The 25,941-nt window shown below is 46.8% G+C and overlaps 1 protein-coding gene across 5 annotated transcripts in view; it reads right to left on the reverse strand.

Moving 5' to 3' along the window:
• Positions 1-25,941, reverse strand: part of ZFHX3 (zinc finger homeobox 3) — a 244,918-nt gene that overhangs the window by 9,009 nt on the left and 209,968 nt on the right. For all 5 annotated transcript variants that reach the window (XM_074314649.1, XM_074314652.1, XM_074314650.1 and 2 more), the window contains 4 exons: positions 18,595-18,728; positions 18,238-18,438; positions 8,270-8,372; positions 1,353-6,806 (listed from right to left, as the gene is read on the reverse strand). In XM_074314649.1, the coding sequence (XP_074170750.1) occupies positions 1,353-6,806; positions 8,270-8,372; positions 18,238-18,438; positions 18,595-18,728 (5,892 nt within the window). The remainder of the gene's footprint in view (positions 1-1,352; positions 6,807-8,269; positions 8,373-18,237; positions 18,439-18,594; positions 18,729-25,941) is intronic.

Here is a 25,941-nt window from a genome sequence, read left to right on the forward strand (position 1 = left end):
CTTGACCTCCCTGAGCCTCAGTTTTCTCATCTGTAAAACCAGGGGAATAGATCAGACATTCGGATTCTAATTTTTTCACATTATTATTAACTGTTGGGCCTTCTCAAGCCCCGGTGCCAGGGTCCTGGGCTGACGGGAAATTCCGTGTCTGACCACTTTCCATAGCTTGTTTCTTGGCTTATGTCTAGCTGGCTTGAACATCATTTTGTGACATTACTTGCCAACATATGAGCAACAACTTCTCATCTTAATGCTTTCTTTTCTTGCTCTTCTCTTTGGGACCAGGAATTGAGGTAGCCTCACGTTCTGTAAAACACTGCCAAAATTGTAAAAGTTGGATCTCATTAAAGCAGAAACCAGGACTGCTCTGGGAAGCAGCAGTACCGCTTCAACCCCTGGAAACAGGGACACCTTTTGAAGGCAAGGAGGCACTTTGAGGGGCCCCACTTTGGTGACGTGCACTGGTCAGTGCAGGCTGTGGGGGGACCTTGCTGACTTGTGCGTGAGTCTCACAGGATCGTGGAGGCGAAGGTCCAATTTAGGAAAGACAGGTGCGTCCAGAGGGGTGAGGACAGAGGAATGAGAGGTACACAAGAACAACTGTGGAACTCCCTAGTAAGCGGACAAACAAGAGTACTGAGTATATGACTCAGAATTAGGGGGTTGGGGAAGGGAAGAAAGGAAGCTGGGCAAATGAAATGAAGGGGTGGTTGGATACCCATAAAAATGACCATTAACGTTCTTTGTCTGTCTGGAAGACTAACACAAACATGTTGAAATTCGAAACCACGTTGCCCAATACAAGATTCCTGGTAAGTGCATTCAGGTACGAAGGCAATCTCATTAGAAACTAAAAGGGGGGCAGGGACCACAGGTGAGGGCAAAGACTTGGTTTCAATTCTCTTCAATGAGTTTCCATAGGGCACAATCCAGAATTAGCTAGGATACTCAAATGTTTTATATTTTCAGCAAATACTAGATGGGATCAGGATTTCCATAATGAATGAACGGAAACATTTATGATGGAAACTTCTTTCTTGAAAATATCCCAGGATCTAACATGCTAGGACTCTCAAAAGTTCTTCCCTGCCGCATACACCCTGGCTTTGCTATTGAACACAGGGCATGAGAATGGTTTCAGAGGCCAGTCCACCCAGGAGGTGCCATCCCCAAACTGGGAAGTGAAGAACCACGTACACTCCAGGAAAGCGACCCGAATTTTTGTTCCTGATAGAGAACTAGAAAGGGAAACGTCCTACAGTATCTGCCCAACACTCAGAGGGCCCGGGTGGTAGCCACAGAACAAAAGTCAGCTATTTAATGCTGACGGAATCACCCAGCACAGAACCCACCTGTGTTAGATGGAGTAAAGCCCGGCAAGGAGGGGCTGTTGAGGCCGGGGAGCAACACGGGAGGAATGCCCTGGAGCGCCGGATATGCCGTCGGAAGATTGAGAGCCTGAAGAGGGGCATTGTCGAACATCCCTGGCTGCTGAGCTGCCAGTCCGAGGACCTCATTGGCCTTTTTAATCCGGTCCAATTCTTGCTGAGCCATCAACTGACGTACAGTGGCTGGGTCAAAGTATTCTTTCTCCTTGTCCAACTGGCTTCCAATGGTGTCTTTAACTTTGGAGATATGCTGTTGGGAAAAGATATGGTCACGTACAGACAGCCGAGCGCTGTACTTGATGCCACACAAAGTGCACTCTGTTTTGGGTCCCTCGTAACTCGTTTGGTTTATACCAAAATGCTTGGCCATGCTTAACTTGGACTTCTTTTCTTTTGCCCGGGCATTCTGGAACCACACCTGAACAACTCTCTTTGGCAGTCCAATGTCATTGCCCAGGACCTCACACTCTAGCATGGTGGGTGTCCTGTAGTCATTAAAGCATGACTTGAGGACCTTCAGCTGCAGATTGGTCATTTGAGTGCGAAAACGTTTCTGCCCGGGCCGATCCCCACTGTCTCCAGATTTGCCTGCTGACCCACTTGCACCAGGACTTGGGGAGCAGGGGTCTGCAAGGCTTGAGGTTTCACTGTAGTCCACTGTACCTTCGTTGTCATATTCCTTGCTGTAAAAGCTCGGGGCTGGGCTGACCAGACCGGATGACAACCGATCTTCATACTCGGACATCGCCATCATGGCCGCTTTGGTCAGCCCTTCATTGGGCGCAGAAGAGGATTTGGTTTCTGTTGCTATTCCTGTCGCACTGTCGTTATCTGCATTGCCCTCGTCTCCAGTAGTGGTATCTGTGATGGCTGTGTTGACAGAGGAACAATCGTCGTTGTCCAGCTTAGTTTGGTCAAAGTTTAGATTAACTGAGGACATGGAGGGGCTTTCAAAATCTTCAATCCCTTCCACCTTGATGGAAGAAGGGCTAAGCAGAGTTCTGGGAGACAACTCCATGGTTTTACTCACAGGTGAGAGGGGAACACCTTGGCCATCACTACTGCTTGGGGGTAGGTGGGAAAAGCTCGTTCCATCAAAAATATCTCCTTTCATCTGGAGTCCCCCATCGCAGTCTAAGAGCATTGCGGACAGAGTTAGGTTGTAGCCAGCTCTCTTGGCTTCATGCCAATGACGGGACCGGATATGAGCCTCCAGGGCAGTCTTGGCTTTGAAGAGGGCTCTGCAAAAAGGGCATCTCCTGTGGGCCTGGGCTGGGCCCACAGCCCGGAACTGTCCTTTCCTTTCCCGGGCGCGGGTGTTCTGAAACCAGACTTGTACCACACGTTTCTTCAAGCCCACCTCATGCGCAATGTGATCCAACATCTTTCGCGTCGGATTGGAGTCCAATAGATACTTTTGGTAGAGAATTTCTAGTTGTTCTGGTGTAATAGTTGTCCTCAAACGCTTGTCTCTCTGAGGTTCTTCTCCTCCCGTCCCGCTGTCATTTTCGCCAGGGCTCGCACTGGCCTTTTCCTCCAGCTTCCTCTTCAGAGTGTTCATTGTGGAGGCTGGAGTCGAAGGAGAAGTGGCCGAGCTTGCAGGAATCTGAGGTATGGCCCCAGAGAGCAGCTGGCTGGCCAGGAGAGGGTTACTAGGGTCAAACAGCATGAAAGGCATATCCAGTGACCTGTCTAAAAACTGAGGGTGGATGAACTGGTTCTGTGCACTCAGGAAGTGAAGCTGCTGATGCTCCTGCCAGTGCTCAAACGATGGAAACGCCAGCTTACACTGGTCACACTGGTAGGGGATGAGCTGAGGAGGTAGGTTGGCCAACTGTTGAGGAGTTGACGTGTGGAGGGGCTTGAGGGGCAGGTGGGAGAGCTGAGAAGGACTGGGGCTCGACTGGGGTAAGGGGCACTGAGGGGGCGCTTGTTGAGGAGGCTGTGGTAACGAAGTGGGGGAAGTCAGCTGTGGGAGCTTTTGCTGGGCCAAGTTTGTCTTCTGCTCGGGCTGGTCTTGCTGCTGCAGCTCTGCCTTTGGTTGTCCTTGCTTTTCTTGGGTTTGGTTTGGCTGTGCACTGGGAGGTTCAGCCTGCTTTGGTTTCTCATCACTCACCTCTGTTTTTGAACTGAAGGTGGCCAGTTCATCAGCCTCTGCTGTAAGCTGCAAGAAAGCGGAGGAAGCTGTATTGGCTGAGGGAGCCGGGGCACTGTAAGCCTGCGAGGGCATTGGGGTGCTGCAGGAGGAGCTGGTGGGCGTCAGGAGCTCCATGGCGTCCATGGAGTCCTCATTTTGGCTGTCATCCTGCCCCTCCTCATCCTCATCTTTGTAACACAGTTTCTTCTGGTGCTTGATGAGATCAAAGATGCGCTGAAACACCAGGCTGCATTTTTTGCACTGGTAGTTCAAGTTGCTCGTGCGAATATACCGATCATTTGTCAGCTCACGCCGCTCTCCATCTTTGCCCTCTCCCTGATTCTCATAATTTTTCCTGGCCTTCTGTCGGGCATTTTGAAACCATACCACTATGACTCGGGTTGGAAGGTTCAGTAAATTAGACAGTTGCTCAAATTCATCGTCCTTTGGGTAGGCATTGGCGTCAAAGAAGTCCTGTAGGACCCTCAGCTGGTAGTCAGTAAACCGTGTTCTTGAAGACCTCTTGCTTCCCCAGTACTCCTGCTTCTGAGGCTCCGGTGAAGGGGGCCGGGAGTCGATCTTGAGCTCCTCCAGGCTGGTGATGGGAGGGTTGCTGAAGTTGTACGGGGAGTCCTTGTTACGCTGCCGCTCTTTGAAGAGAGTGTTTCTGAACCAGTGCTTGATCACTTTCTGGGGCAACCCGGACTTGTCGGCCATCTCTTTGATCTGCTCTTCACTGGGGGAGTTGTTAATGTCAAAATACTGGCGCAGGACTCGGAGCTGGTCATCTGTGATTCTGGTGCGAGGCCTCTTGTTCTGCTGCTGGAGCAGGCTCGGGTTGAGCTGATGCTGGTAGAGCTGGGCCAGGTCCGCAGGCAGAGGCTCCACAGGGCCGAGCTGAGGGGGCAGCTGCGCCGGCAAGGTCTGCAGGGGCATGGTCTGCATCATCAGTGGTGAGAAGATGGGCAGCTCCATGGGCATGGAGAGCTGGGTGAGCGGAACGGAGGGCTGGGCCGGTGCAATCGTAGGCGAAGTGATGGGGGGCGCGGATGCAGGGATGGCTGGCGTGGAAGCAGGCTGAGGCGGTGCCGCCGGAAGCGGGGGTGGAGGGGGCGGAGGGGGAGGCGGCGGCGCCTCTGGGGTCTGGGGTCTCAGCGGGTACAGTTTATCGTAGTGCTCTCTGTACTGCTTGGCAAACCTCTCCAGTTGTTTAAAGGGAAAGTAATTTTGATGAACGTGCTCTTGATGACTCTTTAAAATCAAGATGTTGGAAAACAACTTGCCGCAGGAGTCACACTCGAGCTTTTCCAGGTTCTCTCCTTGCTCGGTCTTCCCATTCTTCTTCTGCACCTTCTGCTTGTTCTCGTTGTACTGAATGACCAGCTCAAAGCCAAAGTTCTCCAGCAAGGCCTTGGTGGCGTTCCCTCTGGCATCTGAGGCGATGCGCGGAGGAAGCATGGGAGGCTCGGAACTGCCCCCTGGTGCCAAGTCTTTCTTCTCCTTGGCCTTCAAGGCCTCGGGCAGAGGCTCCTTTGGCCCTGTGCTGCTCTCTCCCCCTTCGGCACTGTCCCTCTCTCTCTGGCTTTCTTTTTCTTTTTCTTTGATGACCAGTTTGTTTTTCTTTTCAGGATGCTGGCTTGGCTGTAGGAGGGCAGAGTGACTCTGGGACAGAGAAAGCTGGCTTTGCTGCTGCTGCTGCTGCTGCTGTTGCAGGATCTGCTGGTGGCTCTGCTGCGGGATCTGAACCTGGGCCTTCAGATCTTCCAGGAGGCCCGGGCCTGCCCCGGTCAGTGTCAGTGCCCCACTGGTCACCGGCAAGCTCACCTCGGGGTTGAGCTGGAACTCCGCGCTGGGGATGTAGAAGGGGAAGAGGAGATGCTGCTGCTGCTGCAGCTGGAGCAGGGTCTCGGTGGTCATGGGGAAGTGAGGAAGGAGGGTGGGGTTAAACAGCTGAGACTGGATCAGGGCAGCCTGCTGCTGCAGCTCCTGCTGCAAGTGAGCTTGAACCTGAGCTTGGGCCTGGGCCAGTGTCTGTGCTTGTTGTTGCTGCTGCTGCTGCTGCTGTTGCTGCTGCTGTTGTTGCCTCGATGCAATCATATCTGCCAGCTTCTTCCGATTGGCCTCCTTGGGCTCTGGAGGGGAAGTAATGTTGGCACCAATGGGATTCCCCAGGGGCGGCATCCCTACACTTTCAGTGGGTACTTGGCTCAGTAAGCTGGAACTCGGAGCGAGGCCAGCACTGCTTGGGTTGGTGGTGGTAAAGGTGTTACTGCCACTGGTGCTCACGGGGCTTGGGGTGGAGGAGCTCAGAGAGACGTTGCTGCTGTTCCCAGTCCCATTGCTACTGCCACTTGCAGCCTCCAGCTTGGCTGCCCGGGCCTTGGTTTGATGCAACACAGACCTCATGTGGATCTCCAAGGTGGAACTCTGGCTGTAGGCCACGTTACAAGTGTTACACTTAAAGGGCTTGTTGTCTGGGCTGCTGGTGGGTTCTGGCTGACCAGTTGCTGATTCTTGAAGGGCTCTCTTTAACTTATGCAGGTGGGAGACAGAATTATAGTGCACAAGCAGGATATTCTTTTGAGTGAAAGATTCCTTGCAGACAGTACACTTGTAAGGGCGAGAAGGGTCTAGAAATTTCTCCATGGTGAAGTTGGGGCCTTTTCTGAAAGGCAGAGCTCTCTTCGGTTCTGAGCCCGAGTCTTCTTGTACAGACCCAGAGTCACTGCCTGTTGGGCTCTGTTTCTCTTCCAGGTCACTCTCTTCCTCCTTGTCTTCCTCAACGATTATGGTGTGGTCCTCGGCCAGGGTGGGGTCTCCCATTGCCAGGAGGTCCCCGTTGGCCAGAAGGCCACCATAAAGCTGCTGGATGTCGGCCTCGCTCAATTCCAGGTGGCTCGTCTCGAGGTGTTTCTTCAGAGCCTGGAAAGTTCGGAAGCTGCGCTGACAAAGACAGCACATAGTGGCAGCTCGGATCACATGGTACTGAGAATGGAGCTGCAGCTTCTCAATGGTCTTGAAAGCCAGGCTGCACTGATTACAGCGGTACTTGTACACGTGGCGATCCGACACGGGCAGCTGAGGCCTCTTGGCGTGAACCTCGTTGAAGTGCGTCTGAAGAGCAGCAGAAGTTTTAAAAACCTGGTTGCATCCCTTCTTCCAGCACAGGAAGCCCGAGTCTTCTCTCACAGAGCTTGGGTCAGCAGGAGAGGGTTTCAGATCTCCACTGTGCTCTGTGCTCACGGAGGGCAGGATGTTCTTTCCAAGATCCTCTGAGGTTTCTGTAAAAAAAAAAAAAAAAAAAAAAAATCAAGCCCAATGATAAAGAGGGCTTTGTTTCAAGGATAGCACCCAGAACTGTCTACCTAGCAAGGCTTCCTGAACACAGAAACTGATGATGAGGGAGACACCCAACCTGCACAGAGAATCTCTCTACACAGCCTCCCACTTTCTCCCCCGCCACCCACCCCCACCCCAGTAGAGTACATGTTATAAGCAGGTACACATGAACAGAGAGGAATAAAATACAAAAAGTGTTGACTCATAATAGGCCTGGATCATATCGCAATCTGTCTTTTTAACGATATTTAATTGCTTGACTCACAATCCTCAATTTCTCAAGGACTGGTTTGAAGGTTACTGATTTTTGACTGAATTCACCTTTTACATGGACCAGAATTGCAGAATATGTGAATTAATGTTGTCCTAAGTTATGAAGAATTTATGAGAACTGCTGTCCATTGTAATTTAAGAAATGTTGGAATATATATATTTTTAGGCATGCATCTTTTTGTTATAATGTGATCTCTGACTGTCATCTCTATTCAATAAGCAATGAACATTCAAGTGGCCAGCTATTAAAATACAGAAATTTTTTTATTTTTTTTTACAGTGAGATTCATCACACCCGTAAATATTCTGACCCTTTTTCAGGTCAGCTGTCCACTGCCTCATATGGAAAAATCACAAGGGATCTCAACTTAATTCTTGCTGACAAGAGGTGAAAATGTACCATGTTTCCCCAAAAATAAGACCTAGCCGGACCATCAGCTCTAATGCGTCTTTTGGAGCAAAAATTAATATAAGACCCGGTCTTATTTTACTCCAAAAGACGCATTTTTTTTGCTCCAAAGGCTGCATTAGAGCTGATGGTCTGGCTAGGTCTTATTTTCAGGAAAACACGGTAGGAGAGCCTCATAAATGGAGGTCTAATGATCTGTCTTGTTAGGAACCCCCATGGGGCACCACCACCAGCAGCACCCATGTTTGCAACAATGTTCTCTCCACACGCACCCTACGCTGCACCCGAAGGCAATCCCAAAAGACTCAAAGAAGAACTTTGTGCAGAGGCAGCTACTAGAGACAACTACCCCAGTGCCCTGAAATCACCCACGTGCTCCACAAGTCCCAATAATTAAGTCCTCAGAGATGGCGTGTTTAACGCTTAGGATGGTGAGTTACGGGTCTACTAACTGACTCTCTGGTCATTCATTCCCTAAGGGGACATGCGACCACCGAAATCCCTCTGGTTCTCACCTGATTTTTCTTTCACTTTAAACCATATGAAGAGTATACAAATACATGCCAAGAACCAAAGGAGAAAGTAGCTACGACAGTGCCCCTCATCTCTTGATCGGTTGCCCTCAGCTTAGGAAAGGATTCTTGGCACCTTCGGTCTGTGAACATTCTGGCCCAACGTTTTATTTTGTTTCCCTTCACAGGGGTCAAGAATACTGCCACTAACCAGGGTGCTTTCCCGTCTCCTCCACATTGGAGCTCCCGTCTCGATCTGGAACCGCTGCTGGGAGGAACATGCTGCTGGGCATCACCATCTCAGGGGTGGTCACCTGCGGAGCAAGAGGCAGAGAAACAAGGAGAGTCAATTGGAGAGGAAAGAGACACAAAACAGGGAAATGTGTAAAAATTATTTAATAAGCAAAATGAGCCTTCACCAGTGCAAAGCTGGAGGTGTCACTTTTCATAGCTCACTGAAGATTCATGTTTATTAGACAAAGCTCACATCAGTCAAAAGTGTTTCTACGGTTACATTCTGGACATAATTAGCAGTGCACACTTGAAGAATAATCTCATTATTAATATTTTTCCTTTATGCAGAATTTTGACTTTGATCACTGACAATGTTTTGTCATGGGCTGTGAAACTTCTTGTGCAACCAATTAGGTAGATAAGTTGAAAGGCCCACCTTAAGCTGCTGAAAACATAATAAGGGCCCTAATTAAATCATACCTAGTAAAGTACACTGTAATCTTGAAGCAGGGAGCATTGTAGTACTGTTTTCAAAATGTATTCAGGCAAGAAGAGGAGGGGAATAAGAGCAAAGGAAAGGGTAAGAAGAAGAGAAGAGAACAAAGGAAGGCTAAGGACATGCAGACACATTGGCAGATTTTCCAGGAAACATTTTGTAACCCTTTACAAGCTGAGATCAAGTGCAAACGAGCATTTCTTTTGACTCACGTAAGCTAGGATTTCTTCTGGGGTCTTTGCCCAAGGTACAGAGCATCAGACGGAACCTCTGGCTGCTGTCCCAGCCACAGAGGCTGCCCTGCACAGCATTCTGCAACAGGGTAGCCCCACTCTGACCATGGCCATTGTTTCCTAATAGAGCAATTCCAGAATTCGCCCAGATCAAAAGAGCTATCATTTTAGGTCAGATCCTCAGACATTTCTCTAGGCTTCCCTGCCATCTGGCCAGAAGCTTGTCCAAAACCACTTATCATTTGCCCGACATTAATGTGATAAGCAGCCCTCAATATTCAATGTCGGGATAAAAGTGTCTTTGTTTAAAAAGAAGCAGTATCCCTTTGCCTGCTGTAGGGTGGGAAGGCAGTTGGTGAGAATATTCTCAAATGCATCAGAAATCATCTCCTGTTTGATGACAGCCTGAGAAATGAACTGACCTAGAGGTTACAGGAACAGAAACTAGTCACCGTGAACCGTTCTACACGGTGCCCAGCCCCACTTGGAGGCCTTATTTTCCCATCAACAACATGAATAGCATGATAATATCTGCACTTGTAACAACTGGAACCCCTAGATTACTGTTCAAAATTAAATATTTTAAATAAATTATTAAATTTGAATGGTTGGAAGATCCTGGCCTTGCTCAAAATAGCTGCTGACATGTTACTAGACTCATCAGTGATAGGCTTGACTGGTAGAGGAAACCCAGACAACTGTCCCCATAAAAACCAAAAAGGAAACTCCCCCACATATAAACGGGGATTAGCATAATTTCGGCAACCCAGATGCCAATAGGTGCGAAAATTAAGCAACAGGCACACGGAGAGGGCTTCCGAGAAACCCTGGCTTTACCAAGAACAGGTGCATGGCAGGTGAACATGTGTGACAGAATTCCTGCTCTCACAGACACCTGCACACTCACACAAAGCTCGTCGGCAGCTGGTTACGGCTAGCTGTTGATGGATCATTAGGAACGGAGCGGAGATTGCCAAACTCATTCCATCTATTTTCTTTCTAACAGAAAGCATTTCTGACCGGTGTGGTTGGGGAGTCCAGCGGGAATCCAAGAAGTGAAAGGTCACCGATTAATTTATAGTCCTCAGCCAAGGGGGAGCACGGGTTGGGGGCAAGAGGGGGAGAAAGGGAAAGGAAAAAAGACTCCCCCCCCACCTCCTTTCTCGGTTGTAGCTGCAAGATCAGTCCTTTCTTGGGATCTTTCGGAATTATGAAAAATGAATCATGAGAAATAAAAAAAAAAGCCCTACAGAGTAAAAAAGAATAAAATTATCTAACACCTCAGCTGCACATCATTATAGAAAACTGTGGGCTTTTTATACACATTACAGTAAGGCAGACATCCTCTCTAACAGACTCAGTACGACGGATCAGTAATTGTTTTCATACACTTTAATTAGAAAAACTCAGATGGCTATGAATAATAATGGAAAAGAGAGACTTTTGCACTTGAAAGGTTGAAGTCAATCAAGTGTGAATGACGGCAAAAAAGGAAAAAAAAAGACACCAATTCATCAGCCCTCTGTTGTCTCGCCGCGACTTTAATCATAATTCCTGATTGGGATTCAAGAAGGCAGTACGCAGCGGTGCTTTGTCTGCCTTCACCTTCCATCAATTAACTCTCCCCGAAATATAATCATCAACCTCACGTGCTCCTCTGCATCTTAATCTGGGCCTCCAAACCTGGACGTCTTGCCCCATATGTGTTTAAGTAATTACTTTTATCTACCTGCATCTTTACATCTTTAGCGTACCCAATCTCTCCCTGAGAAGGAGAAAAAACGCTTGGTATATCAAATTTTGAAGGGCAACAAATTCCCAGGAGGCAAAAAGGAACATCCCTAAAGGGGATCCTAAGGATCTAGAATTCTGGTGGGGTCTGTCTGCGCACGTGTCTGAACAGAGAGGTTGAGAATGGAAGGCCCCGTGTCAGCTCTCAAACACTAATGTTCCCGTGCCTGTGTCCATTCCCCTCTCTCCTACCAGCTCCCAAAGCTTTTCACTCAAAGTCTGCATGCTTTTCACAAATCTAGTCCTGCCAACAGCTCACTGAGGCGTTCTACTCACTGAGGAAAAACAGAGTTGGCCAAAGACGAGTTCCTTCAACATTTGCCTTGGCACCCCCCTTGTTTTTCAGTCATATCTGGCTACCCAAACTGTGTGGGAGGTTCAGACTATCCCAGCCACAGTCTTTGATGGGCAGCTCAAAGTCAGTGAGAAAGGCAGTCATTCAGCTGTGTTCAGCACTGTTCTGTAGACCTTCCCTTTCGCAAGGAGCACTGGAGCATGTCGGTTTTTCAGAGGACAAAACCTGGCTACAGCATGACCAGAGCCACCCTGAATATGCACTCAGAGTCCCTCAAATAACTGGGCCCCACCACCAGCTCCCCTGCACAGACAACACGTGTGTACACATACGATCTCCCCCTTCCCTGTCTCCTTCTGCCTACTCCTCTACCCCATCCATAGACTCAAAGCCAAACGCAAAGCTTTAGGTTTGACTGCATTAACAGCACACAGTCAGTCCAAACATCCACACTTTCTACATTGACTATATCATCCATGTCGATGAATTCTTCTAATAATCTATATGCCAATAAACATTGACTATGTTAAATTATGTGCCCCATATTCTACCCTTTAATGTAGAGAGGGAACATAAGACTATTAAAACAGACTTTTAACCAAAAGTAAAACAAAGGTTTTCTCTCATTCAATGGGTGAGAGCCATTACTTCCTCAGAATTTGGGTCCCTCAAGACTAGCCTCGACCATGCAAAGGGCAGTTCCATGGTAATCTTCTCGATACCACATGTGTTCCTCTCACCCTATGAGCCAGGTCAACTACATTCCTTCCAGCCTGTGCAGAGCTGATGGGAATGTAGGAAGAAACCATCATCTGAGCTGAGGTGCTGAAAGTTTGAAAAACAAACAGTGGCTCTAATCTTCCTAAGAAGTAAACAGTTCTCATGTATGATAAGGGAAGCGTGGAGTTCTGCTCTGACGCTGAAACTCTTCAAGTCTAAGCAATTCTCATATATAACAACAGAAACAGAAGAGTTCCACAGCGATACTAAAAATCCTCAAGCTTGGCGATGCCAGAACTTAGCTGTTGAGAAGAAAGGGCCTCAGGTGACACTGCTCTTCCAGTCACTGACCGTCACTCAGTAAACACTGTTCAGATCCTTGTGCTGCCTGCTTGTGAGAGGACGTCCTGGCCCCTGTGCCCAAGAAGCTCACAATCCAGAGCAACTGACCTTTAGGAAGTCAGACACTCTGTAGAACATCCGATCAAAGCCGTAGACTCCTAGGTAAAGACTCTCACACACAGACGACCGCAGATAATTTTGGGAAGTCACAGGCTCCCTAGAGGGAAATCCATGGACTCAAGTTGATTGCTCTTGACTACTCAGAGAGGTGACATGGTTTCACAAATATCTAGTTCCTACCGTGTTTCACCAAAAATAAGACCTAGCCGGACCATCAGTTCTAATGTGTCTTTTAGAACAAAACTTAATATAAAACCCGGTCTTATAAAGACTATACTTTTATTACAGTAAAATAAGACTGGGTCTTATATTAATTTTTGCTCCAAAAGATGCATTAGAGCTGATGGTCCAGCTAGGTCTCATTTTCGGGGAAACACGGTACCTCTTGTTCAGTACACCATTACATTTATGATGATGATTTCATGCCTTTTAAATTTCTGAGGTGAGTGGACCCTAAAGCCCCAAGGACATACCTTATTCATCCCAGAGGCTTCGCTGTGGGCCTGGTACCCACTATGACATTTGGTAGAGGCCGCCAATGTTTACTCTTCCTTGGCAGAAGAAGCTGGGATTATAAGGAGCATTGCACCCTCCTTGCTTTCTCCAGGTCATGGATGTGGAATGGCCAAACACAACACCCTGACCAACCATGGCGTGTATTTTGCCAAGTTCTTACAGGCCCGTTCATGCAAATTCAGCTCTGAAGGCCACCCTGTCTGAGCTTACATCAGTGCAACCAACAAGTTCCACAGGCTGGAAAGCAAAGATATTTTCTTAGAAAAAGTACTGAACCTGGTTTCTCTGAGACCCTCATCCCTACAGCGTAGGCGTTGTTTACCTTAAGTGGGGCTTCTTTCTGAAAGGCTCACTTTTTCAAGTGAGAGTATAGACTTGCCAAAACCTAGACTCCCAAAGGAGCCTCAAATCCTTCACTTTTCAGTGAAAATCAATAGAATGAAGAACCTTAGAGACAGGGGAAAAAGAAGGAGAGGCTCGGACACGGGCCTTCCCGGCACAGACCTGGCCAGTTTCTGCATCCTTGTGAGGAGGTACTGGTTCTGTTAGAAAAATTTAAGCATGAAGTAAAAACCCACCTGCTTTCAGAGTTGAGCATTCTAGCTAGTGGCGTATCTAAAGCCCATCACTCCAGTCAGAGGCCCAGTGCTCACTTCCTCTCCTGCACCTAGATGGCGGCTGGGGCCTGCCAGCTGGTCTCTGCACTAATGCAGCCAGCAGACCAGGGCACCTCTTGACAGCAGAGCTTCAGAGGTTTTTTTCCTTCCTTCACTACCTTCCCGATGTGCCAGGCTGGGCACTGGACCACAGAGTCTACAGGGCCTGGTTTCTCTTTGTCTCATTTTCTTTCTAAAATATCTTCTGTGTGGTTGTCTGTCCTTTTGTTTTGTTTTCTAAAACATAAAACCCAAGAGGAAACCTGAAGGCCTACATTAACATTCATGTGGGCCAGAAACAAATGTGACCATGAACCAGATTTTAAAACAAAGAATGAAAAAGACTGAAAAAGGAAGTGGGTGGGAGAACAGGAAATGCATGAACAGTTGAGAGAGACAGAGAGAGAGAGAGAGAGAGAGAGAGAGAGAAGAGAGGAGAGAGAACACGCTGAGGAGAATGAATTGGAGAGAAGAGCTTCATTAGACTCAGAGAGGCAAGCAGTGGCAGTATACCAAGGTCACTTCTAATTTAGACCATCTAATTGGCAAACAGGCTCCAAATGGCTATCATCTCACAGGGCTTGGAATTAATGAAGCCCGATTATTTTCATTACCTTCCTCTGAGATGGAGACAAAGTGAGAGAGCTGGTACCCAGGCGGGTGAGACAGCCCCAGGGCCAGTGGCCACCAGAGAGCCCGTGTGTGTGTGTGTGTGTGTGTGTGTGTGTGTGTCGGTGTCTGTGTATGTGTGTTGGGGGGGAGGGGCAGACGGCCAGCCTGTCCCAGAGGCACAGGCACACAATGAGTCCAGAGAAACACAGATACTGCCTATAAAAAAAAAAAAATCACAGGAGACAAACTATTGCCTCAGAGAGAGAGAGAGAGAGAGAGAGAGAGAGAGAGAGAACTGCAGAACTGCAGGCAGTTCAGGGCCAGGAGCAGAGAAGGGAAATCTCTGCATGCACAAAAATACAGAATAATAAAAACTACCAAAGGGAGAGAAGACGAAGGGCTAGAGAAAGGTGTTCCTGGGCTGCTCAGAAGCCAATCTCCATCTCCACTGTGAGGTCACATTTTGTTCTGTGATCAAGGAACAAAGACAATTTCCCCATATTAATGCTCCAGGATCCCAGTGGTGTGTCCTGTCACTTAGAGTGATAGTGATCAATTCGAATAATTTAAGAGTATTGAAATGCATGGTAGGTGGTCTTTTCCTTCGCACTTAGGGCTAGAAAGATGTCCCCCACACCCTCGACCCTCCTTCTCGAAAAGAGTGGGAAAAAGAGGGCCCAGAGCAGCAGCTCCTCCACCCTCTGCACCGATTTGAAATCTCTAAGTTCTCTGTAAATAGGTAAGAGCGCTGTGGAACTGACATTGGGGGCGGGCTGCTCAGTCAGGTCTGGAGGGGCACTTGTCTCCTCACCCTTAAGCTTTATAGGTTGCTTTCTTTCATATGACGTGCGTAAAGACACCCTTTGGAGCTCGGTTTCCAGTAGGCCAAGCAGAATGAAGTGCTATGGGTGCAGTTTCCACAGTGGAGGGCCAGAGCTGCAATTGTTCCCAATGGAGAATATTTTTCAAGCCCCTTCATTGGTAAAAAGAAGGGGGCCCATGGAAGACACAGATATGAGATGCAGAGCATAAGCAAGCAGCTGTTACCATAGCAACAGACATATTAGACACTGCAGGTTCCTGAAAGCTGTCTGATAAGGTATTATTAAATGAAGCCTCCTCAAAACACTCTCCATTTACAACTGAACGGAAAGACATTGTGTAGAAAGTAATCTATTTCCATTTATCAGGGTGGAATTTACTTTTAGAGGGACTGAAACCCAATTCAAACCAGATCCTAAGACCTTGGACCCAGACAGCAAAAAATATTTACCAGAATTTATAGCTTTAGCTACCATAGACACACCCTATGTTTGCCAGGAATGGTCCATTGTGGATTTTTGCCAGCTTTTCCTATTTTGCAGCCCCCGGCGGCTAACTCTGTCAAACCATTGGGCAAGGAAGAAGACTCTCTCCGGTCACTCTGTTCATCCTAGCCAGTCAGGGACAACGCCGACGTAACTTTCTCCTGTTGGAGGATGTGCGTTGGCCATTCCTTAATGATACTGTTTAGAAAACGGAGCTGTGATTTGAGGGGCATTTCTCAACATGCTGTTTTCAGATTTTCCTGCCCCAGTTGGCCAGGAACAAACAGATTTATAGTCAGAAAGCCTAACCAATACTTACTTCCCCATAGTCAATTTTTTAATAAGATTACCATAAAATACCCTGGGGGCATGATTTTGACCACAAGGTTCATTATAATCACTTAGTTGTGAAACAAATGCAAATTCTGTTTTAACACCAAACTTTTCAGAGGAAGGATGTGGCATCTGTTTTGATGCATCAGGGCAGCAACCCAGATGTGTCCTCAAGCAGGATTCTGGGTTCACCTTAAGGTACGGCCACAAATTCTCCCAGAGCCCAGGCTGCTCATCTTTTCCACTGAAATTAAGGATCTAGGTGGAAATGCTCCATTTAGCTCAATGCAAACCATCCTCATAACTTGAAAACCAATTCAATTCTGACAGCCAGGCAATAACTCCATCTTCTCATGCAGAGACAGTACCAACGTCAGCCTTAGACATACTTTTAAGAGTTAAAACCCTTGTGTAACAACGTTTCCTACAACTTCAACTTTATTTCTGAATCCATTAACTTTGTTTCTAGCAAATGGACTTTCTATAATCAGCACATTCCCCACAATTTACACACTTTTCAGAAACGTCTAGAAAGCATCTCCATTGCCGGCTGTGCGACAATGAGGTGCACAGGGGATTCTGTACAAGGTGCCAAGAACAGCCCCTATCGGGAGCATGTTTCTCCTACAGAATCAGGGTGTCAGGGATTCTTCTAGGACAAGGTTTATCAGCCTGGTTCCATGGGTGAATTTTAGGGTATCCCTGTGCTCCCTGGCACTGCACAATTTTCCATATGCATACTACTCGATGGAGGTCTTAACGGTGGTTGTCAGACTTTACACACAATAACCTAGGAAAGCTCCTGAATCTTTTTCATCAGTCTCCATGAAGGTTGAGAGTCACCGCTTTGAGAAGGTGCTAGTGAGTGAGTAACACCCGAAATATCTCAGGGATTGGTACCCAAGCAATCAAAGCACTAACATCCGCCCTTAAAGACTGTTGGTTAATAAGAAGATTCACAATGACCACCAGACTCACTACTTGAAATGTTACCGCTGTCACTAAATATTACTGTTGTTCTAAAAATGTGACAAACAATGGATATTTGAAATATAATTTATACTCTAGTCCTTAGAGATGTATAAAAGAAACCATACAGATTACTGGAGGCCCCCATCCTAGACCAGATTTACATTAAACAGGAAAAATAATCACCTCAGCAAAAGGAAAATGTAGCTAGGTATTGAAAATGCTTCTCTCCCCACATCTCCTTCTGTACCTTTAGGCTCCCATGGATCCAGGCCATCAGTGGGAAGTGTGATGAGGCCTCAGAAAATCCCCCTTGTTATTTCCAAATAAGGCTGGTAAAAATGCCAAGGAAACCTGTAACACCTACAGAAAGCCACCCATGCAAAGAAGGTTTCCACTTACAGAGAAACTTTCAACAATGTTCACCAGTCTATTTGAAAATACCCATGGAAAGTGAATTTATACTTGAAAGAACTCTGAAATGAAACTCATGCTAGGTCACCTTTGCGTTGCCCACTGGGGGCTACAGTTCTCTTGATGCACCATCAAGGATATGTTCCTCACGACTAAATGTCACAACGTTATTTGTTAATTTTGCATAACCAAAGGGAATGGGAAATGCCTAGAGGTTATGTCTGTGACCCACACGTTGTACCATGGAATTCTGAACAGACTACCTCTCTGGGAATCTTCACACGAAAAGGCAATCAAATTAACTTCTCATCATTCCACCGTTGAAATAAGTTGGAGACATATTTTTCTTTGGTTGTTTTTCCTCTAGTGATCAGGAAAGGGCTTTCAGCGCAGCCCCAGTACAGACAGAAAGTAGGACATTAGTGTTACTTGTGGTACTTTGTAAAGTTTTACAATTAGATTTAAATGTTTATAATGAACCTTCTGGGCCACGTTTATAGAAGCCACTTAAAGCCACACTTTCAAAACCTGCAGGTATAGCACCCTGCATGCAGTCAGGTTCTAAATGCAAAGCCCTCATTCAAGAATCAATACGTGTTTTCCAACTGACCATTTTCCTGCTCTGAGAATAAAAGTGTCCACTCGAGAGACGCCCACGTTACAGGGCTACACTCCTAGAGGTGCAAAATGTGGGATCACTTCTCAACTCCGCCTCACAAGTGACATCAAGTCAGTTAACTTCTCTGAGCCTCTTTCCTCAGCTGTTAATGTAAATGTGTCCGATTCTTGTGAGGATGAAATGTGAGAGCAGACCATGACCTGCACAGTAAAGGTTTTGAGAATCTGAATAACAGTCTCTTCACATAAAAGGTGAGCTGCTCTAGGCCTCTGCATTCCTCAGGGAGAGGATGACGAGGGATGAGAATCGTACAGATCCAGCTCTTTGGGCCACAGTCGTGCCAAGGCTAAGGCAGGCACAGTAGGACAGAAGTCACAGGACCAGGCCCACGTGTGACATTTCCCGTCTGCACTGGCTCTACACTGGCCTTGTCGTCCCACACCATGGTATCCTGTCCATGTTACTGCCGCGCTGTTGACCCCGGGGAAGGAAGAGCCCCCGGGCCCTGCTACTGGCTCTTACCGTCATAATGAGCTTGTCCACGCAGTCGGGCGCCACGCTGTGCAGGTGTGTGAGGTGCAGCTGCAGGTGGGTCTTGTTGCTGAGCATGTCCTGGCACAGCGGGCAGCGCAGGAGGGGCTGCACGGAATGCTGCGTCATGGCGTGTACCCGCAGCCGGTTCACGTCCGCGCTGCTGTACTTGCAGTAGGGACACTGGTACATCTGTGGGGGACACACCCAGCCCTCTGGCTGAATCTGCAGTTCCCACCAGCGACAGTGCCCGCCCCAAGCCCGCCCGTCTGTCTGCCCATGAGCTCAGTCCCCACCGATACCTGAAACGCTCCCCCGCCCCCAGCAGCAGGCCCCTCCCCGCCTCACCTGCTCCGCTTTGGTTTCCTCTGATGTTTTTGGTCTCTTCGAAGAGAGAGGCGACTCCGAGCTACCTGGGAAGGAGATGCGTTTGGAGGTTGCAGGAGAATCTGTCAGCTCCTTTTCTGCTTGGCTGGACGATGCTGGAGGAAAAAGCAGAAGATGCAGTACAGCAGCCAGACCAGGCCGGCTCCCACAGGGCGCGTGTTGGGTGACAGTCAACAGTCATTTATCGCACAGGATTTTCTTGAAACACCAAAATTCAAACAGGATAAGCATCCGGACCAACTTATTGAGCATGTTGGAAAAAAAGCAAGTGTTTCTTCCCCCCTCCCCCACCAGCTCCCCATGAATTTTCTGTCACTACTTTAACAACTGAACACTAAGAAAGAAAAGTAAAGAAATGGACTCTAAGGCTGAGCTGGATTGAGCTAAACTCCGTCTAGTCTGACCTCCCCACATCAAGACACAATCCACTGGCTTGTGGGAGGCATGAGAGCTGAAGGTGGGGGGCGGAAGGGAGTCTCACCAGTGGCTTCACCAACCACTAGTCAATTTGACTGCCAGACACACTCTGTTTTCATAGATGTGATAAACTGTGTGCCCCAACTTTACTGTCCAGCTCTTGGAATCACAGCACAGTACATTGCAGAAGACGTGATAAATGTGACCTGAGAAAGGTTCACACAGATACCTGCATACAAATGACTTTGAGTTTAGCAACTTGCTTTTGGGGAAGAGTTTGGGAATTGAAGAGTAGAACGAGGCAGGGCATGAATCTAACTTATAACCTTTCAAAGCTCCAGACACAAAAGTTTACTCAGAGTGAATGATATGTGGGAATGTTTCCTATCTGTTTGCCCAAACCATGCCCTTTGCATCCCACTTCACCAAAAAAACCCAAAACACTAATTAATGAGGAGTCACATGACTACAGTAGCAAACAGTGGATACGGAAGTTGGTGGAAGTTCTCTGAAGCGTGCAAAGGGAGCTGGAAGATTTGGATGAGAAAGCAGCCAGGCTCAGGGTTTAACCAGGACAGAGCAGGCCTCCTCCAGCATAAAAAACTCCCAACATGGTTGGATTCAGTCATTCCCAAACCTGCTCAGTATTTAGGATTGGCTCTCTCACTTGTTTTGGATGTGGGACTCCATTTTTTTAGAATTTCGCTAAAAGTGGTAAGAAATAAAAAAATCCTGAAGATGGTAGAGAGAAAATTTATACCCACTGCCCTCACTGAAAAATAATTTGACTTAGCATTAAGGTCACTGGTTTAGAAAGCTTAATTTTTACTCTTTGGCCAAATTGCTTTCTGTCTCATCCAGTCTAGTGACCTGGCTCACGTTTCCACTTTACACTCAGCTTTGAAATTGGTCCTGATGTGAATACTAAGATGCTGTCATTATAGATGTGTGCTTTAATAAACAAGTTTAAGAAATCAATTTTATTCATTAAAATTATAAGGCCACAAAATAATTTTGGAAAAAAAATTGCCAAACGCAGGAAATGTTCCAGGAAGTCGATGCTCTTCCCTGAATGCATATCTCGTGACCTTTAACCCCAGTATCTTGGTAACCTGGTCTACATAAGTTTGTAGGACATCTATTATTTAAAAAGTACAAGGACAAGCATATTACACACAGACCTCTCCTCCTCCCAACACACACATTCATAACAGTACTTTAATCTGTCTCGAATCGACTTCAAACCCATTTTGCTCTTAATGGGAGTTATTCATTTTCACTTGAAAGGTAATACATGACGGCTGGATATTTAATGTGATGGACTGGCTGCCGATTAACTAGGTGCTGTAACGTTCTAGACCGGTTCCCCCATGGCCCACTTCCCATCTCCTGGCCGCCCGCAGACCTGATCCTGTGGAGCCTTGTGTCCCAGGGGTTCGACCTCACGGTGTGATGGCGGCCTGCCTGAACACTCCCATGAAAGGAGTCGTTAACTAAGGTTTCAGGGACTTAAGTTTCTCCTGTCCCCCGCAGGTTCCTTATTCTCCATCAGTTTTTCATTTTTGCTAACTGGTTATCTTCTATGTGTTAGTTCTTCAAACGCATTCTAAAGATGGGGTGGGTAGTGGCATTCATTAGCTGGTACTTTGGATACTTGTTTCTCACAGCCATCCCTTCTCCTTTCCTATTTCCACCTCCAACCTGCAGGCACTGGGCCAGGCTCAGGGCTATAGCGAGGAAAGTGTGATCTTTGCTCCTCCTCCCGTGAGAGGCAAACCAAGACACAGATTCTATTCCGGACACCCACCCCTATCTTTTTGTTAGTCCGCCTGACCTGAAACAACACTTGCTTTTACAGGACCATGACACTAACCTTGTAAACCTGCCTGCGGCCCCCCTTTAGAATGATTGTCAGTCGTGCACTTGCTCGACAGTGTGAATGAATGGGCACCGAGGCTGCCACCACCCAACTCATCTCACTCACTCGGAGCTGAAAAGCACACAGTGTAACCCGGCGCGGCATTAGCTTCCTCACAGGACCAAAGAGTCCATCCTCTTCCTTCAATGCTGAACACAAGATGAATTGTGATGAGGTTGCAGAGGTGAGAATTCTGGTTTCAGAATCCACTATTCTTCCCCCCGGCATGGAGAGGGGAACTTTTATTACTTTTTTTTTTTTTTTTTTGAAACTCAAAACTGCTCTGGAATTCTAAAGCTTCCTTTGTGAGCTCGAGCTAAGGAGTCCTTATAAAGTGTTTTTTTAAAAAAATAAAATCACTCCCTCATTTCTCTTTCTCCCCAGTAACACAACAGCCCTGCTACATAACATGAAATACTACATCCACGGGTATAAAAAATTCTGGGGTTCATCTCCTGCCCACCCAGGACAACATGCATTTTTATTAGATTGGATCTATCTAGAAGTGGACATTAGTCACCTGCAGTTTACCAGCTCCTTCTCTTAACTAGGCTGACAGGCCCCCTCCTAGCTTGACCTCAGACATTAAAACGTCAATCCCCATCAAGCCACGATACCTAAGTCTTTCTACAGTTTCTCTAGCCAGGCACACAGTTGTGTGAGTTCTCCATTAGCATGCTGGATGCAGGTTGAATCTAGGCCTCAGTCTCAGGTTTCCTCAAGCTTCTTCTCTCTGAACAACTTCAGAAGGGCCCAAGTCTCAAAATCAATTCCTACTTGAATTCCATCACTAGCACACATTGTAGACATAAGTAAATGAGGCTGTACAAACACCAAGAGAGAAAAAGCAGTGGTTTTCTGCTTTGAAGACTTTTCTAAACTTTGACTTCAATTCTGGCAGAGAGGTCACAGTCTAGAAAACATTAAAAAAAATCAATTACTGATCACTTTAAGGACCCTACGACATCACGTTAGTGAAATGGAAATAGATGCACTCCTGAGGCAAGACATAGTTTAAACAGTACCTGGAACCTTTCGTTTATACTGACAACAAAAATGCAAACAACTTGAAGGATGACTACCCATGGTGGTTTTCACAATAACGAGAAAATGAACTAGAAACAATGTAGGTCTCGTACAACAGGGCCTGGTTAAGTAAATAATGCTACAGCCACTCTGTTGGGTATTAGACTACATTAACAATGACAGCTATGAAACTATATGGTAAAGTCCTTAAGAAGGTTAATCGGAAAAAAATAAGATAAAATGTGCATCATACCATAGAACAGCTATATATATATTTAAAAGAAAGACTAGAAGAAAATGATTGTTGTATGTAGCTGATGGCATCATAGACCATTTCCCCATTTTCTAAGTTTGTCATGTAGTTCTATTATTTTTAATATTATAATTAAATAGTTCAACATTTAAATTGAACTGTCCACGAAAAGGTTGATATTTAGATCCATACTGTGCAAAACATCAGGTGGTATTTTTTACTTTGCTGGTTGAAGCATTTCTTCCTCATTTTGGCCGCAATGTCCTATGAAAATATGTGTTAAATCCCAATGAATCTTCCACAGACAACACGCTGGGATCCTGGCACTTCAAAGAGGATAAAAATGTGGCAAGGAATCATGTTGAATGATGAACTATAGATTACATCCTCTGTAAAGCTGGGCGAATGGGATATTGTGACAACGGAATGCTGGGTCAAACCCTTACTGAAACCGGATAGGATGTGACCTGTGGATTCCTTGCCATGCAAACTTTATAAGGAGTGAAGAAACATTTACTCGCCTTGTCAGGAGTTACGGTTGTCCTGTCCAACTCACTGAAGAGGCACAGAAAGGACGGGCTTATCCCTGCTATGGAGCACAAAAAACTCAAACTTGGCTTTCTGGGCTGAAAGCCACCATATCCCCTTCAGCTGTGAGGGGCTGGCCACTGCAGCTGACAAAGACATACAGAGAAGCAGACCTGACTCATGACTCCATGGTTCTTCCAGATTCCTCTACATTCTAGGCAAAAGAATTTCATTGCAAAGGGAAACATAGTAATCAATGCATGGCTTCTTTAGGGGGGAAAATCACTTACGCATGCACACATCAAATTCCAGATATCCTTTGTTTTTAGCATATTTGGGGAGTGTTTAACCTCTAAAAATATTTATTTAAAAAGTTACCCCTCTTGACATACTCATTAGAGGGAATAGGAAAGAGAAGAGAGCCAATCTGAATTCATGCAGGTTTTATTTGCAATTTTCAAGACATGGTTTTATTATGCTCTAAGCACACAGAATAAGTAAAACAAGACCAGTACAACTTCAGGTAGGAAGTGACTTACTTTAAAGAATAGTATAATTTAGGGGTCTTCTAAAGTGGCCAAGTATGGTAGAAACACAGCCCCATGTAACTTCACCGGATAAAACCACTCTTCCCAGAATGAATTATCGCCCAATTCCAATTCTCACTAACCCATTAACATCCAAAAACTTGGGAGTTGTACTGGCAATGCCATAGCATGCCAGTGGACCTAATGCCAACACATGCCTCCTTTCTCATCTAGTGACACAGTCTGGACAATTGTGAAGCCAGGTAAGACATGGGATTGCTGCCTCAAGAAAAAAGAAACCTGAGGAAAATTTGGAAATGAAGAAGAAATGGAATCTTAAGGTACCCAGTTTTGGACTTTCTCTAATTATTAGCCGAGACATTGGCTGCCCTCCAAAACCAAAAGTATTAGTAGAAATCCTTTCTGTTTCATGAGCGAAATTCGTCGTCTCCCCACTCAACACACACAAGGTCTCCTGTGAGGAGGTCCTGGGCATGAGCTGAGCTGTCCACGTTGCTGGGAAGTCTCCGCTGCATTTCCTCTTCATGGTAGAGTAGCACGTGGATATAGTGCTCACCAAAGTGCTGACCCTCTTCCTTTTGGGGGCCCCGGGGTGAGCCCACTGAGGGTCTGGGATGCTGCCTGACACAATTCTTGTGGGGAGGCCAAAGGCAGCTTCCACCCCCACTTCTCAACCATCAGACTCTTAGCTAAAGTACCACTGACAGCCCCTCCATCTAAACTTCCATCTCCCAAACCAGCAACATAATGGAGGAGCCAATTAAATGATTATTAATTCATGCTACTTTCCGTAAGCCTTGTGTTCCGTAAACCAGCTTGCCACCTGCCCCAGAAATTTACAGCAATCTTTTATCTATCGCCATTGACTAAGGAGAAAAAAATTCACACAACTCCATACTCAGTGTTAGAGTTGGGATAACTATACCCAGCACCCTAGACACAGAAGCTTCATTAGATCTGAAAATGGTCCTTCAGCTCCTAACAATCAAGAAACGAAAGGGGCAATGTGCTCTTTCTATGGCCCTTCTCCCTCAGCTTCTCACCCTTCCTCGTCCTCCTTCTGGACAGCAAAAATGCATCGTTTTCAGAGGGTAGCCTGTGCTTCTGGACTTTGTGATCTCCATGCGGTCGTTGAAAGTGGAGCTGCCGTTGGCATTTGCTTGTTATTCCCTCCCCAGAGCAGAGGCTAGGATTTCATATGTGCGTCTCCTGTGGAGCTACTGAATTTGATAAGTGGCCAGAAATCTGGCTAAATTCTCTTTCTCCCCTAATACAGAGAACAGCAGTTCCTTTAAAGCAGGGGTGTCCAAACTGCGGCCTGTGGGCCAACTGCGGCTCGCAATCCATTGTTAATTGGCCTGCAGCAAATTCCAAAAATATATTTAGTTTACTTAAATAAACCAGGTGAGGCAATACGTACTTCACCTTGAGAGAGTGGCCCGGCTGTTTGTGTATTTTACTGCATATGGCCCTTGGTGAAAACCGTTGAAAAAAGTTTGGACACCCCTGCTTTAAAGGGTCTGCTCTGCTGCCAACTTGGTCTGTAAACAAGCAGGGTCTCCTTCTGCCTCCAACCAAGTACTTGAAGATGTTTCAAGGAGGAGTCCAGGAACTTGTGTGAAGCGGAGGTGTGCAGGGTACACCCAGCCGGGGTGGTCTTCACGCCCTGGCTAACACGAAGCCAGGGCTTCTCCCTTCCCAGCAAGGTGTGGAATCTGCCTCAAAGTCCAGACAGTCAGGTAAAGAACCTTCTATTCAAAACAGAGTCCCATTCTCAGTACCCGCAAGCTAAGCTGCTCCTGTATGTCTCCAGAAAGCATTCTAAAGAACTACAACCACCTACTCAGAAAGTAGAAGAATATGCCTAGACAGACAGAGCACAACATACAGGTCTCATCAACTTATCAGACACGTCTCTCTGTTTCCAGAAAGGATTTCAAAGAAAATGGAGTTATGCTACAGAGGACGGCCATTGGTCCTCCGGGACTGGCTGATTGTTTTTTTCCTCCAATTCAAATGTGACTCGACAGGCCAGCATTTCAAAACTTCAGAAGCTCTTGGGTGTTATTACTTGTTTTTTGCTTTTTATTTGGAAGTAATTATAGATTCGCAGGAAGTTGCAAGAGTAATGCAGAAAGGTGCCGTGTCCCCTTCGCTCAGGTGTGACTTTATCAGCAGCGTTTAGATAAAGATGTCTAGGCCTTTGATCACCCTTCATGGTGACCTTATTTCTCTCGCCAAACCTCTCTCCTGCTCCGTCCTACTATCCAGCATTACGTCTGCCAAGACTCAGGACCTGTGCATCTTCTAGGTGCTTTTCCAGTCTTGTAGGAGAGCTCTGTACCTCTTCTCACCCAGCAGGGGCTCAGGGCTTGCCATCCAGTTAAAGGAGAACTAGGTCTCCACACTTCATGCGTGTCACTGAGAGGTCACAGCCCTGAGATGACCTCACTCAAACTGGAGTGTGGTCAGAAATCCCCCGGAGGGTTTGTTAAAACAGATCATCGGACCCACTCCGGAGAATAGGTCTGATTAAGAGAATTTGCATTTCTAGTGAGTTCCCAGGTGAGGCTGATGGTCCAAGAACCACACTTTGAGAAGCACTGTCAGAGCCAAAG

Source organism: Rhinolophus sinicus, linkage group LG11 (genome assembly GCF_036562045.2).
Source record: "Rhinolophus sinicus isolate RSC01 linkage group LG11, ASM3656204v1, whole genome shotgun sequence".
Taxonomy (NCBI): Eukaryota; Metazoa; Chordata; class Mammalia; order Chiroptera; family Rhinolophidae; genus Rhinolophus; species Rhinolophus sinicus.